Consider the following 20,485-nt stretch of genomic DNA (forward strand, 5'->3'; position numbering starts at 1 on the left):
GCTTCATTCTGTACTCCAAAGCCAAACTCGCCCATTACCTCAATTATCTTTTGATTTTCTTCCTTAGCATTCAAATCCTCTATGATGGATGTGCCATCTTTTTTTGGGTGTTATTTCTAGATGTTGTAGGTCTTCATAGAATTGACCAACTTTGGCCCTTCAGCATTAGTGGTTAGAACATAGATTTATATATATTCCTATGTTGTTGAACAATATGCCTTGGATTCAAACACATATCATTCTGACATTTTTGAGATTATACTTCAGTATTGCTTTTCTCATCCTTTTATTGATTATGAAGGCTACCCTACTTCTTCTAAGGGATTCTTGCCCACAGTAGTATATGTAGTGATCACCTGAATAAAATTCACCCATTCTCTTCCATTTAAGTTCACCATCACCCAGCATGTCTATGTTTAATCTTTCCATCTCCTATTTGACCACACCTGTTTACTTCAGTTCACAGATCTTACATCCCAGGTTCTTATGCAATATTAATCTTTACAGCACTAGACTTTCCTTTCATCCTCAGACCATTTTCTGCAGCTGAGCATCCTTTTGGCTGCTTCATTACAATTGGAGCTATCCTCTATTGGTCTACTGGTCACTTTCTGACCTGAGGGGCTCATTTTCTAATGTCATCTCTTTTATCTTTTATCTTAATACTATCCATGTTTTTCTATTTGTTTGTTTGCTTTTTTTTTTTAGCAAAGATTCTGGAGTGGTTTGCTACTTGCCTTCTCCAGTGGATCAATTTTTGTCAGAACTCTTCACTATGACCTGTCCATCTTGGGTAACCTTGCATGATGTAATTCATGAGCTACATAAGTTCCTCTGCCATGATATGGCAGTGATCCCCCTTTAGTTCAATTCCATAAGCATTTATTAAGTGCTTTACTACTTGCGAGGCACTGTACTGGGTACTAGAGATACAAAGACAAAATGAAATAGTCACTAACTTTGTGAATCTTAACTTTTACTGGGGAGATACAGACAAGTAAATACAAAGCATATACAGGACAATGCTAAGCAATTTCAAGAGCGTAAGTGAATCAAAAACTGAGAGAAGTAGTAAAAGCCTTCCCTAAGAGATGATGCCTGAACTATGTTTTGAAAGAAGCTAGTGATTCTAAGAAGTAGATGGGTGTAGGCAGGGGTGGCTGGGACAGGGAGGGGGTAGTGCTGTCCAGATACAGGGGTCAGAAGACACAGGGTCAGAAGATAGAATATTCTATTTGGGAACAGACAGTATGACCAGAATGGAAAATTCAAGAAGATGACTAATTTGAAATGAGACTGGTGAGGTAGGTTGGGGACATTAAATATCAAGCTAAGGAGTTTCTATTTTATCCTAGAGGAAATAGGGAATCATGGAAGATTTTTAAGTAGGAAAGTGTGACATTGACAGATCTGTGTTTCAGAAATATCAATTTAGTATCAGTGTGGAGCCAGGAAGAAGGAAAAGCAATTGGGAAGCTAACTGCCAAATTCAGTTGTCCATTTGAAAGGTGATGAGGACACCTCCTCAACAGCCTTTCCTTTGGGGTTTTCTCTCTCTCTCTCCCCTCTCCCCCCCCTCCTCCCACACCTTTGGTTATACTAGTGAAGACCTGCACTACTCATGAGACTCCCATGACTGACCTGGGGATGAGGAGAAGGGAGGAGGAGTCAGCTGGCAGGGGCAGGCTCTGTTATCCCATCACCCATTGCTGCAGCTCCATCTCTCCTAGTCTGCTGTTCCCGCTGGGCTGATAGCAGGCACATGCTATATTTGCCACCATCCTCCATTCCTGACCGGGATTATTTTGGAAAGAGACTTCTAGTAAGAATGTTTGAACAGTCTGTGCTTGGTCCTGTCTGTGCTGTTTAACAGTTTTATCAGTGAACTGGATAAAGGCACAGATGACATGCTTTTTATTTTTATTTTTTCAATTATCTCTTCTTTTTCCTACATCCTTCAACTATTGGGAAAAAGAAAGAAAAGCAAAATCCTTATGTTTGTGTTTATCTCCTCTGTAGATGACAAATCTGCAAGGGTTAGCTTACTTACACACTGGATGGCAGAGACTGAATTTTAAAGCATCTTGACAATATCATATAGGAGGGAAGTCAATGGGGATGGTTCAGCTGCAAGTGCCTTTAGAGTGCTATGTCCAGTTCTTGGTAACCCCTTTTTAGAAAAGGCATGAGAAAGCTGCAGTGTGACCAGGAAAGGACAACTAGTATCCAGAAAGAATAGGAGGTCTTGCTGATGGGGTGCTTGGGTGCATGTGCTTGGACCCCAATTCTAAAATCACATTTTTCTCTAAAAATCACATTTCTCCCTAGCCTCAAAACACTATTCCAGACAGTTTTTCCACAGCCCAAAGACACAGCCTACCCCAGCAACAACCATTGTCTCCCTTCCTGATATAGTAGCCAGCTCCACCTGAAGAACTTATTAGTCTGAACCAGCTGTGTACTGGCTGAGCTGGCTGTGTACTGGGTCCTAATGACATTTACTACTCACTGACCAATCATGTATTCTAGTCTTAGACATACGTATACTCCCTTACATTTATCCTATCTAACAAGACATTGATGAGAGTAGCCTGGTATTTCTCAGTCAGTCCTCACTGTTAGTTGACAGTGATGGTTTAGGCCTAAACCCACACTTCCATGTAGTTCCTGCGCCCCTGAGGCTATTTCCCAATGAACTCTGGGTAAAATACCTTCACAATATATATCGAAAATGTATGTTCCTTTAAGAACTAACAACTCCTTAACTACTCCCTAATCCCGCCCTGAAGTTAGCATATTTGGCACATGTTTTACTATAGACTATTCTATACAAACTTTACCTGTACCCCTTTAAGGTTACAGGTTCGCTAAGAACTCTTGTCTGCTGAAATGCATAATAAATCTTTACCTTGATCTCAAGAATGCTTGAGTCCATGAATTCATTCCAGGAGACCTGCCTCTGGTACTCCAGTCTTTGTGGGGGTCTTGCCCCCACCTCTTCCAGCCCTCATCACCACCATACAAACATAATTGTTGTTTGTCCTTTATTCTCAAAGAGGACCATGACATCAGAAAGTTGATGCCAAGACATGCAAGTGAATTGAATTTAAGTGAGGGAGGGCTGTGCAAAGTCACTGGTCTCACTTTCTCTTCTGGAACCATCTGGGTCCAGTGGCCAGATATAGATCAGGAAGACTGGAGATGGCCCAGGTAAGCAATGGTGAACCTTGACCTTTTTCAGCTAAAGTCTTCAACAGATCTCAGTTTCACTGAGGCAACCTATTCAGTGATTAAGGCTTAATAAGAAATGAGGCAGAGAATGCCCTCTTTACCTATTTAAAAAAAAAAATTTGGAAGGTGAAGACCTTCGGGGTTTTTTTGCCAAAACAGAAACAATTGCTATTTACATTCATTTTGAGCCAATCAGTGCCCAAACAGTGACCAAGTAGGGCTTGAACTGGGACCTACTGTTGTCCAATCAATCACAATAAAAGTGATTTGAAGTTAAGAAAAGTTTCAGAGATTAGGATTTATATTCTCTTTGGGCAGAGTACCTACAGGTAAGGTATATGAGGAGGTATATGAGGAAAGGAAAAGAAGAGGAAAGAAAGAAAGAAGGAAGAAAGGAAGGAAGGAAGGAAGGAAAGGAAAGAAAGGAAGGAAGGAAAGGAAGGAAGGAAGGAGGAAGGAAAGAAAGAAAGAAAACCTTGTTGTTAATTGGCCAGTTCCGGTTTTGTTTCTCATGGGCAGCTCCTTTTCTACTCACATAGGCCTGTTTGTCTTTTGTTCTCTCAGAGAACCATGACTTCAGGAAGGTGGTGCCAATATAACCCAATTTATTCCCAGAGTTAATGACCTCAGAGCCCATCTCACCTATGTGTTCTAAGGATAAGAATCTCTTCTACAATCTGTCTGATAAAAGCACCCTTTGAAGATTTTTAATGAGAGAAAACCCACAGTTTCCCAAGGTAACCCATTCTAATTTTGGCTACTCTAAATTGGTTACTATAAATACTAAATAGTAACTGTTTCTCTTTTACCCAGGAACTCTAAAGGTTCTCCTTTCAGTTTGATTTTTCTTTTTTAATTAAAGGGGCCATCCCTTGAGTAACCACTTAAAGAATCCTATTCATTGAATTGGGTGTATTTCACTCAAAGATTAAATCTTAGCCTAAAATGGCCAGGATCTCCCCTTGCATCCTGACCTGTCTCCAGTTGTCCTGATGAATATCCAGTGATGGCTCTGGAGGAGAAAGCAAGGCTGGTGACCTTGCACAGCCTTCCCTCGCTCAAATCAAAGTCAACTGCTGATCACATGGTCTTCTTTGAGAACAAAGGACAAACACAACAACACAACTCTCATAGTTGGAAAGTATTTCCTAAAAGAGTTTGGCACACAGTATTTAATAACTCCTTGGTTGATTGAGCAAGACTAAATCTGTCCGCAGCACACCATGCCAAGTTCTACCATCTGGGGTCAGGCAGAACAAATCTATTGCTCTCTCCAAACAGAACAAGACAACTATCATGTGTCCCCTAAGTATTCTCTTCACCAGGTGAAACATCCTACTTCCCGAATGGATCTTCAAATGGAATGAACTCAAGGCCCTTCATTATGTTGGTTGCCCATCTCTGAACATTCTTCAGCATACTAAGTTCCTCTCTTGTGACATGTAAAAAGTTGGAGAGACATAGTTTCTGGGTAATTAATCATTTTATTAATCATGCTGACAATAATTAATAAAAGGGGTCAGTTATCACTCTTGAATGCCAAAGATCCCCCATGGAACTCACTCAACACTTACATGTCCTTGGAAGAGTGGGTGTTCCTGAGGGTGGCAATCAACTCTGATTGGTTAACAATTAAGAATTATTATCATGATGAAGTGGACGTATTTTAATGAGGGTCTGGGGGAAACTGATCACTCAGTCTTGGACAAAGAAACTTGTCTCATATCCAGACCATCCTGCCTAGGGCAATCTAGACAAAAAGGGGTCCAATCTGGCTGACCTCAGACCTAGAGGAGTGAAACACAATGGATCAGAATTCACCTTAGATTAGATTATCTGTAAGGTTCTCTAGTTAGGTGGGGGTAACCATTCCAAGATTCACCTCATCATCCACCCTGCCCTTCAGAGAACTCAAGTTTGACCAAATCTCCAAATGAGCAAAGGAAAACACAACCATACATGTGCTTATATCTATGTGTAACATGGGAAGACATGAAATATGTTTTACATATATGTATATTTTTGTTCAGTCATTGTGTTCAATTCTTTATGACCCCATTTGGGGTTTTCTTGGCCAAAGATGACAGAATGATTTGCTATTTCCTTCTCTCATTTAACAGATGGGGAAACTGAGGCGAACAGGGGTAAGTGACTTGCCCAGGGTCACACAGCTAGTAGGTGTCTGAGGTCAGAGGAGCTTCCCTGACGTCAGGCCCAGTCTCTACCCACTGGGCCACCGAGATGCATCCACACACCCCGCCCCCCTTTCTCTCAAGGGGCCCATCACCGCATCAAAGCTACTGGAGTGGCTGGCCATTCTCTTCTCCAGTGTCCCCATTTTACAGATGGGGAAACTCAGACCTTCCCGACTCCAGGCTCTGTGCGCCAGGGCGGGCTGCGCCCAGCTCGTCTTTAACACCCCGACTGAAGACGTCGAGCGTAAACTAAGCATGTCCGTCCCCCCCCCCCCCGCCAGGGCTCCCAGGCACCCTGCGCATGCGCCGCCCGTTCTGCCGGGGCCCGAAGGGCTAATCCCACATCCGGGAGGCTTTCCTCACCCGCCATGTTCTTGGCGAGCAAGTTCCCCGGGGGAGCTACGCAGGCACCCGGCAGCCGCGGCCGGGCGGCCACTCCCGAAACACCCATTCGCTTCCTTCTCCCGGAAAGCCTCGGGAAGCCGCCCAGCCACCCCCGCCCCGGCACGCCCCTCGGCCGCGCCGACACTCGACATGGCCGTCTCCGGAAGCGCAGGAAGCCGGTCGGGCCGGTTCTTCCGCCCGAGGGCCTTTAATCTGTCCCCGCCCCCAGGAGCCAGCCCATTGGTCCTTCTCCGGAGTCGCCCAGCTGCCCGCCTCCCTATTGGTTGGAGCGAGGGAGGCGGTGCCGGTCATTGGGCGACGCTCTTTCCCGACCCGGCCGGCGGCGGCATGGCGACCGACTCGCTGTCCCTCTTCACCGGCCTCGGCTTGAGCGAGCACAAGGCGCGCGAGACGCTGAAGAACGAAGCGCTGAGCGCGCAGCTGCGGGCGGCGGCGGCGCAGGTAGCGAGCGGGGCCCCCGGGGCCCGGCCCGGCCTTGGCGCCCCCCCGGGCATGGGCCAGCCCTGCAGCGACCCCCCTGCCCCCTCCGCGACGGAGCCCCGGGAGCCCGCGCTTCCCTAGCCCCCCTCTGGAGTCGGGGTCCCCCCAGCCCCGCCCCCACGCGCTCCCCTGCGGGAGTTCTCCCGGGACGCCTGCCCCCCGTAACCCCGGGGCTGCCCCCGCCACGTAACACCCTCTCTGCCCCCCATAACCCCACCATATAGTACCCCTTCTGCTCCCCATAACTCCGGGTCTACCCCTACCGTATTACACCCCTTCTGCTCCCCATAACTCCGGATCTGCCCCTACCGTATTACACCCCTTCTGCTCCCCATAACTCCGGGTCTGCCCCTACCGTATTACACCCTCCCTGCCCCCCATAACTCCGGGGCTGCCCCCACCGTATTGGTGGTGGTTGTCCCTCCTCGAAGAGGACCCAAATGACATCACTACGTCATGTAATCTCTTCCCCTTCTGATCTTTACTAGGACAACTGCTGCCTTAATCACCCTTCCCTTCCCCACTGTGTTGAGCCCCCTTTCTCACCAACACCAGTACCTACCTTGTAAGCGCAGATACCCCCCAGGATTATGTTCCCTACTTTCTGGCCCCTCTCTGATGCCTACCCTGGAAATGACATTTTTTGGAAGTGGTGGCTTTTTTCCTTCTCAAGTTTAACTCCTCCCATATCTTAATGCCTTGGAAATGTCCCACCTATAATATGCCCCAGGATAATGATCCCTCCGGGTAAGTCCCCTTAGACATAAACACCCATCAGATATGCACCCCCTGCACCCAGTAATATGCCATAGCTTTAAAACTCCAGTCTCTTTTGATAATCCACTTCCACGATTTGTTCAAAGAACGGTGGGGAGTGGGGTGAGTCACAAACCTCCCTCTGTTGAATTCTTGGCCTCTTCCCATCCTTTGATAGGCTCAGCAAGTCTTGGGTCCCAGCATTGACAAGTCTACAGGAACACTTCTATATAATGTGGCCTCTCGACTCAAGGATCCCCGACGGTTGTCCTTTTTGGTGGGTTATGTTACCAACAAGAAGATTCTCACAGACTTGCAGCTCAGTGGTGGGTATACTTTCCTTCCCCTAATGGTACCACACACTATTCCTAATCCTGGAAATCCAATCTTTTCTTTCTGTTTTACTCCACACACCTGTAGTTCATTGTGGCTGTTGTTCTGCTTTGATTTTCCCAGGACCACTCCGATTCTCTCCATACTTCTTTAGCCCATATTGGCTCCCATTTCTCTCTTCTCCCAACCATTCACTTCCCCTATCCTTTTTACCTTGGGGACCTTCCACCCTAACAGTACTTTAGCTCCTCCTGCCCTAATCCCCGTAATTCAAGGCTCATCCCTAATTCCTCCTCTTCTACCCCCAAACTCCTTAGTCTGTTCAGCCTTTGTACAGCAGTGCTACCACTGCTTGTAGCTCAGTGATGAGTACTAGAGCTTCTGTCCCCTTAACTCTGATTGTATCTGGATTCCCACCCACCATACTCTGTTTTATTGACTTTGGGATTATCCTGTCCCTCCCAGCTGGGGACTGCCCGTAGCTTTAGACCTCCTGTAGTTTAGTGGTGATTATGGGGACCTTTCCGCCAATTCAGTTAAACATTCAGGGCCTACTATGTGCAAGGCACTGGGTATACCAGGATGGAGAACACAGTCCCTAACCTGAAGGGGTGTACATTCTAACGGAAAGGATAAGACAGGTTTACAAGTATAAAATGAGGTGACATGCAAGGAGATGATGGCCTCTGTGAATGTACAGAGGCCAGAAGATGTGGGTTGATATGGAAGACATCAAGTAATTGGATTTTCATATAGAATATATTATGAAGATGAAAACAGTCAAATGTATTGTTCCCAAACTTCACATTACATATGGTAGCTCATTGATAAGGATTGCGCCTTCCCCTAGCATTCCCTTTAGTTCCCAGACTGTGGTTGTTTTACCTTCCCCCAAATTACTCATTTGCTTAGACATAATGTCATAGGTTTTACTGTTGAGTGAATGTCTTGGCCAGACCAGCACTGAGCCTCCCCAGGGATTATGGTGCAGAATTCGGCCTCTTGGAGCCAAAGGCTTGGCCATTTGAAATGTGGTTGGCTCCATGTTAAGCCGGTGCGGAAGATGTCTGGCTAACATTTGGAGCTGTTCTTTTCCTGGTGTTGCTTTGTGTCTCACCCCTACTTTGGGTTAAGTATCAGTCTGGTTGAGGTTGCGTCCGTGTCCGGACTGTCATCAGCAGGGCCCAGATCATCTCAGATTTCTTAAGCGCACAAGACTGATTGCATCCTGACTGTTTTTCTTTCTCAGCTGCCCTGGAGTACCTGCGGAGCCACCCCTTGGACCCTATCAACACCACAGACTTTGAGCAGGAGTGTGGTGTGGGTGTCACCGTGACCCCAGAGCAGATTGAAGAGGCTGTAAGTCCTAGAGAAAGGGATGATTTGGGGAATAGCCCCACCTTGGGGCCTTGGATGCATGTTGAGGGCAGAGATTAGGGAGAAACAATTCTGTTTGGACCTGGTAGGTTAGAGGGTTGTGCCAGGCCTTCATATTCCCTGGGGCAGAAGGGATCTGAATATTTTATAATTGGCTTTGATTGTTGATTTCACCATTATTGAGCCAGCTTGGGGCATCTTTCCATCCCTTATCCACCTTCCCATCACTATTTGAGAAAGCCATGCAGTATAATATCTTGGAGTTAGATCATGGATTTAACTCTGGAATCTCCTGTGACTCACACGCTAACTGGATGACCTTGGATAAATCTCTTAGCTCTTGCTTTCACTCATCTTCTCTAAAATCAGATGGTTGAACTAGATGATCTCTTACGGTTCTTTTCCTCTTTGGAACCCTGTGACCCTGCTTCATGTTGGTCTTTTTCTTGATGAGAGGCTGTTCTTGGGAGGCTGATAAAAATTTCCAGGTTTCCTTGTATCCCTGCAGGTGGAAGTTGTGATTGGTCGGCACCGAGAACAGCTCCTCAGAGAACGCTATCATTTCAACATGGGGGTGCTGATGGGTAAGGGTGGGATCCTCCTGTCCCCATGATGTCTGGCCACCTGTAATAGGAGAAATGATTTTTAGCCTCAGTCCTTCAAGATAGGCAGATGTTGATGGGGAAGTTCAAATTAAGGTGCAGTGCCTTGCCTGAGGTCCCAGTTTGTATGGCAGAGTGAAATTTCCACCATAACTGGCAGCTTTTAAAGGCCTATGAATGTAATAGACCCTTAATAAATGTTTGGTGAGTTGAACCATACAGTTTTTTGTTTTGTCCTCCTTTCCCTATGTTTTTTTGGAATGGGCTGGGGCAGGGTGTGTGGAGAACTGAGCATGTGGCCTTGATTCTCACTGCTGAGTGGTCTCTAGGCTCTGAGACCAAGCATAGGCATTTTACCTGTTTTTGGCTTGGCTCTAGAGCTAGATGAAAGGCCAGCCTCACCCCTGAATTCTGTTTGGTTCTGATGCTGATACGATGGTTTATGTATGTTTCCTATGTTTATGTATGATATCCTATGTTTCAGGACTGGGTTCCAGTGTTACTTACTTACCTGGTTCTCCCTATTCCTCAGCTTCCTGGTGTCTTCTCTTCTAGGTGAGGCTAGAACTGCACTGAAGTGGGCAGATGGCAAGACCATTAAGAATGAGGTGGATATGCAGGTGGGTTTGTATTTGTCAACCATTCAACTACTGTGGCTAGTTTAGAACTTAAGTAAGACTGTTGTTATCAGTCAAGTGATGAGGCCATGGTACCCAGTCTTGTGTTGGGCTGTGTACCCATGGACCAGTAAGTTTAGGGATGGAAGGGACTTTAGATGTCTCCAAGCCCAACCCTTACATTTTACAGAAAAGGAAACTGAGGTCCTGAATGTTAAGTGACTTTTTCAGAATCACAGAGGCAATAACTAGTGGTCCCGATGCATATAAGGCATGGTCTTTTACTTTGTCCTTTCCACTGATATACTGCCTCCTCATTTGTCTGCAAATGTTGATAAAGTTGAGATGACCTTAAGGACTTGACAGAGTACTTTCTGTCCCAGTAACCCAACAAACAAGGAGAGGGGGGAGGGTGAACAATATAGTGTTGCCTTCTCCTATTGCCCACCTTAGGATTTGTGTGAATTGTCTCCACCGGTTTGAAGCTGGATAAGACCCTGACCTCAACTTCGTTGTCCCCGTCTTTGTTCAGGTTCTCCATCTTCTGGGCCCGAAGACAGAGGCTGATTTGGAGAAGAAACCCAAGGTAGTGAGTGGCTCTGGTTGTCCAACTTCTCTGGGACAAGCTGAGGGAAGAGGAGGCTGGGCCAGGACCTAATCTCAGGATACTGGATCTTTTCTTGGCCACTGTGGGTTCGGGTTTGGTGTTGTACCCTAAAAGAGGCCAAGCCAGGCTGTGTTTGCTGCTTCTGCTCTCTAGGCTGCAAAGACCCGACATGAGGAGAAGGAATTGAAGACATCTAGGACCGTAGCATCGAATGGTATAAATTAAGCTCCTTCCTGGTTTGAGATCCACATCCATTTATGTGACATAGGTTTTTGCCCCTTGACCCCTTTTGAGGCCCCTTGTGGATCCTCTTTTCCTCCCTTTTCCCTCCCTATGCCCTCCATTTGTTGTGTGGCTAATACTGGGCCAGAGACTCAGAAAAGAAACCACTTTTCTTGGCATGGTTCTGACAGCCCCAGCACCCCAGGCAAATGATGCTTTCCTGGTTTGATTTTAGCTTCTCCTTAGAGGCTGATGGTTTTGATCCTCTGGGAGCAGCCAGAGTTGAGACAGTTCGGCACCTCTCCTGCTCTGGTACCTGTGGCCAGAATTCCCAAGCTATGGCTCATGAGATCCCCAGGGTCTTTCTCTGATCTCAGGACTGGAAGCAGTCCTGGAGTCTAGCTCCTGCTGAACTATCCTTTGGAGCTCCACATTGCATAGTTGCAACTATTCTTGCCTCCATCCCATGTCTGGCTCCTGGAACAGCTTTTGCCAAAGAGCTCACTCCCTTTGGGAGTTTAATCTGATGGGGTTTTTGCTCTTGGCCTGTCTCACCCATGTTTGGCCTGGACAATGCAATGATTGACTCTGAGAAAGGTTCCCTTTACCGTCACCTCAGTGGTGTAAGGTATATGAGGTATTCAGAGAAGACTAGCCCCTCTTGTGTGAGGGCTTTTCAGGGCTGCTCATCCACCTTTGATGTCCACCTGTGACTCTAAGAAGCTGTAGCATATGCTGCACCCCAGTCAAGTGGTCTTGGCAGACAGGCCTCAAACCCAGATGAGAACAGTTTGTTCCGGTGGCCATGAAGGTGACTAAAGCAGGCTCTGTGGAGTGCTTAGAGCTTGGTTAGACACCAAAGGTCTACTGCATCCCAGGCCATCACCAATCATCTTGACTTTTGTCTTGCCATCGAACTGTGATGACTAGAAGAGAAAGTGAGGCTGGTAACTTTGTGCAACTCTGTCTCACTTAAATCCATTTCACCCACAAGTCAGGACATCACCCTTGATGTTACTGGTCCTCTTCAAAAATGAAGACCCAGCAATCCCCTCTGCTGGTCTGTGCACTGAAGTTCTTGCAGACACCAGCTCTTTTTTCCTCAGTTCTATGACTTCTTAGTGGTCTTTTGAGTTCAGGCATTTTAAGATCCAGGGAAGACTTGGGTTTTATTTGCTGGGAGGAGGAGGTTACTTTCTTGTTGGAGTTGAGTCAGCCACTGGGTTCCTGGCGCTGCTTTGAAGCTTTATGGGAAGCCCAGTGCTCTCTCTGGAGTTTACTACAGCATATTCTGGCTTCTCTAGGAGAGGAACCTGTAGCATCTCTGTCTCTGATGGAACAACTCAGGGGAGAAGCCCTCAGGTTCCACAAACCAGGTGAGTGAATGAGTGGTTCACCTGGAGGCTGGGGCAGAGGGCCGAGGCACCCCCTCTTTCTGGGAGATGAGGTTAGTAGGTGGGGTTCACATTTCTTTTTGGTGAAGCATCATGTGATCCTTGACCCTAAAGCATCTGACCAAAGCACCCACAACTCCCCATGTCCCTGGAGAGGAGGGTTCAGGATCAGTCCCTGTGAAGTAGCAGTTCTTATTGTCATTCTCCTCTTGGTTGCTGAAGCCAGCTTTGGGCTTCTGGCCTCATCTAGGCTCATCTCCTCCTCCTGCCCCCTTGACAATAAATGGTATAGACCCCAGTCCTAAAGAATGTGCCATCCTTTCCTGCTACCCTCTTCTAAGGAATCTCTTTGGTCATCTGACTCTTGCAGGTGAAAACTATAAAACTCCTGGTTATGTGGTCACACCCAACACCATGCCTCTGTTGCAGCAGCACATGGAAATCACAGGGGGACAGGTGCCAGGGCCTCCTTCCTTTGGTGGTGGGGGATGGTAGGAGGGCTGGGCAGCCGAGTATCTTCTCTTGTCCTGAGAATCAAGGCCCAGGGCCTGTGTCCTGGTGGATAGAAATGACCATAGTGACTCTAGGGCTGGAAAGGGAGGTCGTCTGTGGGCGTGTAAGAACTTCAGAGAAGCCTGTCCAGTGTCTCTTTCTGGGGCCCAGATTTCCAATGTGACCATGGAGCAAAGATTGAGGAACTGTCGTTGAGCTTGGTTGTCCCATAGCCAAGTGACTAGAACTTCTAAATCTCCCTTTTCACCTCTTTCCTTCCCCAGGTGCGGACACGATTCCCCCCGGAACCCAATGGTATTTTGCATATTGGACACGCCAAGGCCATCAACTTCAACTTTGGCTATGCCAAGGTAGGTATCCATCCTGAACCAAAGGTAGAGGGCTGGCCCCTTAGTTTCAGTATCTGGGGGTCATAGGTTCACAGATCTCGAACTGGAAGGTGCTTCCTAGGCCATGAAATACAACCCCCTGTTTTTATAGGAGAGGAAACTAGGACCCACAGAGCTTAAGTGACTTGTTTACAGTCATACAAATACTGACTAGAAGAGGCAGGATTTCAGCCTAAGTCCTTTGGCTCCAAAGCTGGTGTTCTTTTCACTATATCATGCTGCTTCCCAGTGGGATAGAGGAACTCTTCTTTTCTGCTCTTATTGTGGGGAGCATTATGAACCAGTAGTGACCCAAAGACATAACGGACCCTTGCTGATTCTAATAGCCTTTGGGAGTAACATTTTGACAGAATCTGGCTGGTCCCCAGGAGAAATGGGAACCTGTGGTGACCAGGGACAGGATGACCTTGATATCTTTTGAGTTTAGTTTCCTCATCTGAAAAATATGAGTCTTAGACTTGATGACCTTTAAGGACCTTCTAGCTTTAAACTTTATGCTTCAATGAACTTAGTGACCATGGTGACCCTGTGGTCACTCTGGCATAACTACTTACCTTCTGATTCTGGGAAATAGCATGACCTCATGGTGACTAGGTACAGGACGTTTCCTCCATGACCCTGGGAGAGGTACTGTGACTCAGCTGCTCCCTGTTTGGTGACTGGGGAAGGGGGATAGTGACTCTTTAGGACCCCTTAGATGGACTGCTGAAATGTTGTTAATCTTGTAGTGACCAGAGGAATATAAAGGTTACTCGCTGCCTGAAGTGAGTAGCTCCTCCAGCTCCTTGTGGACGCAGGCTGTTCACCTTGGCACAGTTAGCCAGGGATTCCCAATGGAATTGAAAACCTCTCTTCTAATGACCTGTTCCACTCTACTGACATCTGTGGAATGGCCTTGATGATTGTCAGTCTGTACTGTGCTTTGGTTTTTAAAGCCTCTTTTACGTATCTGAAATCACACTGTTAACTTAAGACGTAAACACCTGTACTCTGGGTAACTTGGGGTTTTACTTGTAAAATTGTTGTTATTAGGGTATTTAGAAACAGTAAAGCTTTTTGGTGAAAAGGTTTGGGGAACCATGTATTTTCAAATTTGACAGAAAACTCCAAATTCCTTTCTTGAATATTAAAATATTTTTTTCTGTCTGAGGCTTCAAATCTATAAGTAGACCAAAGAAATAGCAAGGGTACAGCTGTCTGTTACTGGGTCTCTGACAGTGTCTGGTTTCTGTAGGCCAACAATGGAATCTGCTTTCTGCGCTATGACGACACAAATCCTGAGAAGGAGGAAGAGAAGTACTTCACTGGCATCCGGGATATGGTAGAATGGCTGGGTATGGAGACCTGGGCCAGAATGGGTGGAGGATTGAGGATGAGGAGGGTGGCTAAGTGGGCTTGGGTGGAGGTTTTCCCACTCACTGGCACTGCACTGACTGACTGGGCCCCTGACATTGCAGGTTACAAGCCCTACAAGGTGACTCACGCCTCAGACTACTTTGACCAGCTCTATGTCTGGGCTGTGGAACTCATCCAAAGGTAAAAGCCAGGGGTCTTGTTGGGTGGGGATAAGAGCTAGAAGGGGATGGGAATTCCTCTCTTCCAAGGAAGCTCCATTATGTGCTAGGAGAGCTGGCATTGGTCCTGGTGCTTTTGTCAGCACAGCAGATAGGCCTCTGTTGATTGCTTGCCACCTCCTTGAAGTTGATATTCCTTCTACCCATGCAGAGGTCATGCCTACGTCTGCCACCAGCAAGTAGAAGAGATTAAAGGCCACAATCCTCCGCCCTCCCCATGGAGAGATCGGCCGATTGAAGAGTCTTTATTGCTTTTCGAGGTGAGCTGATCTTTGATCCTAACCCTGAAGGGAGATATGCCCAGGGTCTGAGGGTGAGTGGAAGTCTGTCTTTCCTCAGGGAATGAAGAAGGGGAAGTTTGCTGAAGGAGAGGCCACACTGAGGATGAAACTGGTTATGGAGGATGGAAAGATGGACCCAGTGGCCTATCGCATCAAGTACACACCTCATCATCGAACTGGTGACAAGTGGTGGGTGCCTCTGCCCTGGGGTTAAGGCCAGCTTTGGGATCTAGGAGGGAGCTGGGGCACAGGCCTTTCAGTGACATTGGGGGAGTTAGCTTCTGTCATTAGCTCACAGGCTTCTGGCCTCTGGCTCTTCCTGCAGGTGCATCTACCCCACATATGACTACACACACTGTCTGTGTGACTCCATCGAGCACATCACACACTCTCTTTGCACCAAAGAGTTCCAGGCCCGGTGAGTACAGAAATGAAAGAGTGGACATCTGTAACCATTTGCCATGATAAAACTTGGATTCAATCTTTCCTTCATGGTAGTGCTGGAGAGTGATGGGGGACAGATGTGGAAAAGAACCTGACTGGGAGGTGGAGGGTCCTTGGAAGCCCAGGCTGTAATCAGCAGTGTAACCCAACCCAACTGTGTGAGGGGCCATTCTGGAGTACCTGTTGTCCTTAGGCGATCCTCCTACTTCTGGCTCTGCAATGCACTCGATGTATACTGCCCAGTTCAATGGGAGTATGGACGCCTTAATCTGCACTACACAGTTGTGTCCAAGCGGAAGATCATTCAGTTGGTAGAGGCTGGTGCAGTCAGGTAAGAGTCCTGTGAGAGTGAGTGGTAGATTTGTGGTCCTTTTGAAAAGACATGGCTTGTGGGAAAGAGGTTAGAGCCCCCACTCCATTCTCTGACATGGCAGGGGAAAGAATACTGGGGTTTGAATCAGAAAACCTTGGTGCGGATCTTAAACAAATTCCTTCCTCATTCTGGGCCAGTTTCCTCATCTATAAAATTATATGCTAAGATTGGACTCAAGATGACTTGGTCTCAAGAAGGATGGAATACATTGATAACCAGGGCCTGTGCCTTTTCCTGCTGAATCAGTTCTGCTTTGCTCTGCTTCACCTATCAGTACAGATCAGCTGGTTCTGTGCTTAGATTGGGTGCTGCCTCCTGAACATACCAGGTTGTTGTGAGCTGCTTCTAGGCTTGAGTCCTCCAGCCAGTGGGGAGGGTCCTGCCTTGGGAATCAGAGGACCTGGATTCAGATCCGGGCTCTCCACTTAACTGTGTGACTGGAAAAATGACTTCAGCTCCCTTAGCTTCAGTTTCTTCCGCTGTAAATTGAGACATTTGAACTAGAAGTCCTTTTCAGAACGACCTGTTGTTTACTCTCTTAAAATCCGTTGTACTTTAGTATGCAGTAGAAAAAGCTCTGGGTGTGGAGTCAGGAAACCTTGGGCAAGTTACTTCACCAGTCTTAGCATCTGGGGATACTCCTCTCTGCCTCACAGGTTTCTTGTGTGGAAAGCCCTTTGTAAACATTAAGGGCCTGTTGAAATTATATATTAATAATAATGTCATTATTCATATTGTCACAGTTAAGGGAAGCTGACTTACGAGGCTGCATGATTTAGGCCAGAGACAGTTTGACTTAGAATCATTATGTGTGACCATAGGAAAACCATAAGAATAGAAGCTGAGGCTTCACTCCATTTATAAAATAAGGATGTCATGCCTGGGATCCTTCTTCACAGTGGGGTGAGGATTGATGGAGATTAAGTACCTAAAAGTCTCTGCATACCTTAAAATGGTCTATGAAAGTCTGTTCCAGACCTAAACCCTGTGATTCCTGTGTTTTTTTTTGAGCTTCTCTGGTGATGTTTGCATGGTTTGGGGCCATGGGTACAAGAGCCACATCCCAGGCACGTATTTATTCTTCCCGTGTTTCAGGGACTGGGATGATCCTCGGCTCTTCACGCTCACAGCACTCCGTCGTCGAGGCTTCCCTCCTGAAGCAATCAACAACTTTTGTGCCCGGGTAAGTGTGGGAATGTCCAGGGTCCCACATACCCTGGCCCACGTAGCCTCTTTGTGGCCTGAGGCCCACAATCTGGGCCTGCTTGGCCACTGACTGACCTTTTTGTGACAGGTGGGTGTGACTGTTGCTCAGACAACGATGGAGCCTCATCTACTGGAAGCCTGTGTTCGAGAAGTGCTGAATGATGCAGCCCCCAGGGCCATGGCTGTGCTCCAGCCACTCCTGGTCACCATTACCAACTTCCCAGCCAGCAAGGTTAAGGGCAGGCAGAGGGAGTCAGCTTGGGACATGGAGCTAGAAACAGATACTACTGGGGTTTTCTGGAATACAACTGTGTCTAGTCTGTCTACTTGTCCCATAATCCCCTGCCCTTCTCAGTCTAGTGGTGATTTTCATCCATGTACTGCTATGCTTTTTGCTGCTCTTACTGTGGGGAAAGATCTTTGATGAGAAGCAGTATGAAAGCCCCCTGGAATTGGAAGTTCTAAGCTCAGATTCCAGTTCTGCTACTTGTGACCTGTGTGACCTTGTGCAAATTATGTAATGTCTCTGTAAATGAAAGCTCTGCTTTGTTACCTGTGAAACAAGTTGGTTCGACTAGATAATTGTTAAGGTCCTTTCCAGCCTTAAGCCATGTGATTCGCTATGTGTTTTCCTCTCTGACACAGGCAATTGATGTCATCGTACCCAACTTTCCAGCTGATGAGACCAAAGGCTTTCACCGGGTCCCCTTTTCACCCACAATCTACATTGAGCACACAGACTTTAAAGAGGTTAGGAGGGGTTCAGGCTGCTTGTCCTGGGTCTCTGCTTATTCTTCATGATTCCTCCGGGAGAAGAGGGGTGGGGCAGAAAAGAAGGCTTTGGCCACCTTGTCCAGATCTCTTATCAGGACTGAGCTCTGTGACTGGAGCCATATTAACAGGACTAAAAAAATGGAACTTTGGTACAGTCTCATTTTGGCAATTTTTTGGCTGTTCCCAAGCCTTCTACACCTTGCTTGTGCCATTGCCAGAGTCACTTTGTGTCCCAGTTCTGTGTTCTACACTCGGAGCTGGGTTCTGTTGAGACAAGAGTGGAACATTAAGAAAGCTACTGGCAGCTATTTTTTCCTTGGTGTTGACACAACTTTCTTTGCAGGAGCCAGAAAAGGGTTACAAACGTCTTGCGCCGGGACAGCCAGTAGGCCTGAGACACGCGGGTTATGTTATTGATATACAGAATATCATCAAGGTGAGAGAGGTGTCCACCTCCCAGGACAGATGGTACCTGGAATTGCACCTACCTTTTCTGTTGGCAATAACCACTGATTTTCCTAGGTTATTCCAAGTGCCTTGGAAGGAGTTAAGGATAGAGCCCCCCAGCATTGCCGTTCATTCACTTCTTTCCCTGCTCTAGGTTTTATCTCAGGATAGGGGAAACCTTGTCAACAGTTTGGCCAGAGAATTCCTTTCAATAGTCAGAAGCCCCATAGGTCTTCTAAGCACTGGAAACCAGGCACTAAAGAGCACCCATCCCAGGGAACTCAAAGGTTTAAACTCTTTTTTTCTTTAAGAATTCCAGTGGCCAGGTGACTGAGCTCGAAGTGACATGCAGCAAGTCAGATGCTTGTGAGAAACCCAAGGCTTTTATACACTGGGTGTCTGAGCCTGCGCGGTGTGAGGTCCGGATCTACGAGAGGCTGTGAGTCTGGGGATCCAGGATTAGCCTTAGAGAATTCAGTTGTCAGTTGTTGGGAAGATATCAGGGAGAGCTAGGATCTGACCAGTAGCCATGGAACCTAACAAGATGCATATGATTGCAGATTCCAACACAAAAACCCTGAGGATCCTTCTGAAGTCCCTGGTGGATTCTTAAGTGACTTGAACTCGGTGAGTCTGCACTAGGGCAAGTGGCCAATAGGTTTTGGGTGTTTTTCCCTCCCAGGAAAGGGCTGCGAGTGGAGGAACTGGAGGCTCTTTCTGTATAGTCCAGAGAGTGGTGTCTATGGAATAAGCCCACCTCTACTCCCCAAAACCTACACACCTGCACAAAGTGGTCTGACACCTTTGTGTCCAATAGGACTCTCTGAATGTGATTGAAGATGCCTTGGTGGATTGCTCAGTCAGTGATGCAAAACCCTTTGATAAGTTCCAGTTTGAACGCCTGGGCTACTTCTCTGTGGATCCAGACAGTACGGAAAGAAAGGTCAGCCAACACTCTCCCTGCCCCCTGCTTAACTTAGCCCCAGGGCATTTGATCTCCTTCCAGCATCTGATCTGAAGAATGGGTCACACAGCTGTCTTTCCTTTTTTCTCTCAGCCAGAGTTCAGGAAATATCAGCACATCATTACAGTGCTGGGATCAGGGATCAAGCAGAAATTCATTATGTTTTCAGAAGAAACAATGCCATGTGAAAATCTTTTCTTCCTTGTCAATAAGAGGAGGGAACTTGGGTGTCAGTCAGCTTGAATTCTAGACCCTGTTCTAACACGTTGACTTTGGGCAAACCCCTTTCCCTCTGTCTTAATATATCTAAATCAGTCTGATTTTACCACTTAGGGTGCCTTCCTCTGAGTCCTTCCATGCTTTTAATAGACATTTTCTGGAGTACCCCTGACTAAAATCACCTGGTGATTTTAGATACCTCCCTGATATCATCCCCTGGTGCTCAAGCCCTCTGTTGCTGCGCTTCCCCAGCTTGAACTAGGCTAGTCTTCAGAGAGCATGTCCCCAGGTTTTGCTCAGATCTTTCAGAGCTTGCTGTTGACTGACTAGTGTTCAAGAATGGAGGGTCACCTCCACATCCCGAGGAAGGATCAAGATGGCTTTTGATGGAGTTCTGCCTGTTAGTCACGGGTATAACTCATAGGGTTGTTTTGTGGTTCTTATGAGGTAACGTCTGGAATAGTGTTATGGAAATGATAAAGCCTCCTACAAATATAAGATCATGTTAAATTTTTATAGCAGTCTTCAGAGGTCAGTAGGACAGGTGGCATTTTCTCCCGTTTTACACATCAGGGAGTCAAGGCCCAGAGAAATGATCTGCCTAAACTCACAGAACCCGTTAGCATCCAGGTCCTTTAACATGCAACTCAGTTTTGGTTTTTTTGGGGGGGAGGGGTAATATCACTGAATATGGAGGGCTATAGGTAATCAAGTAGCGCTGAATCTGTTATATTGAAGTACTTTATAATGAGGCCAGACTTTTGAGACCTAGAGGGGAATGCTCACTTTGTTTGATCAATCCAAATTTGGCCGAAAGGGACTGGAGAAACCCTCTGTGCCCTGTGTATGTGGCCTAACTGCCCTTTTCTTTTCCTCTCTAGCTTGTTTTTAACAGGACAGTCACACTGAAGGAGGATCCTGGGAAATTGTGAGTGCCTTGTATCCAGGATCAAGTCATCTATCTGGAGGCCAGGAGAAGACAAATCTACCTTTGCCTTATCAGGGCCAGACTTGGCCACACTCACCTACTGTGCCACCTTTGGATGACCAATAAAGAGCAGCAGTTTTTCCTGGAGTCTGTC

The 20,485-nt window shown here is 46.9% G+C and overlaps 1 protein-coding gene across 1 annotated transcript; it reads left to right on the forward strand.

Moving 5' to 3' along the window:
• The first annotated feature begins 5,538 nt into the window (after positions 1-5,538).
• On the forward strand, positions 5,539-20,478 carry QARS1 (glutaminyl-tRNA synthetase 1). Its single transcript, XM_072651578.1, has 24 exons — positions 5,539-6,272; positions 7,246-7,393; positions 8,650-8,759; positions 9,286-9,361; positions 9,935-9,999; positions 10,529-10,582; positions 10,757-10,817; positions 12,130-12,201; positions 12,590-12,675; positions 12,996-13,082; positions 14,356-14,455; positions 14,579-14,657; positions 14,847-14,955; positions 15,035-15,165; positions 15,302-15,394; positions 15,614-15,751; positions 16,889-16,976; positions 17,088-17,231; positions 17,645-17,749; positions 18,117-18,209; positions 18,532-18,659; positions 18,781-18,847; positions 19,038-19,163; positions 20,285-20,478. Exons 1-24 carry the CDS (start codon positions 5,577-5,579, stop codon positions 20,333-20,335), a joined length of 2,907 nt encoding a protein of 968 aa, XP_072507679.1. The 5' UTR covers positions 5,539-5,576; the 3' UTR covers positions 20,336-20,478.
• The last annotated feature ends 7 nt before the right edge of the window (positions 20,479-20,485 follow it).

The sequence above is a fragment of the Notamacropus eugenii genome, chromosome 1 (assembly GCF_028372415.1).
Source record: "Notamacropus eugenii isolate mMacEug1 chromosome 1, mMacEug1.pri_v2, whole genome shotgun sequence".
NCBI lineage: Eukaryota > Metazoa > Chordata > Mammalia > Diprotodontia > Macropodidae > Notamacropus > Notamacropus eugenii.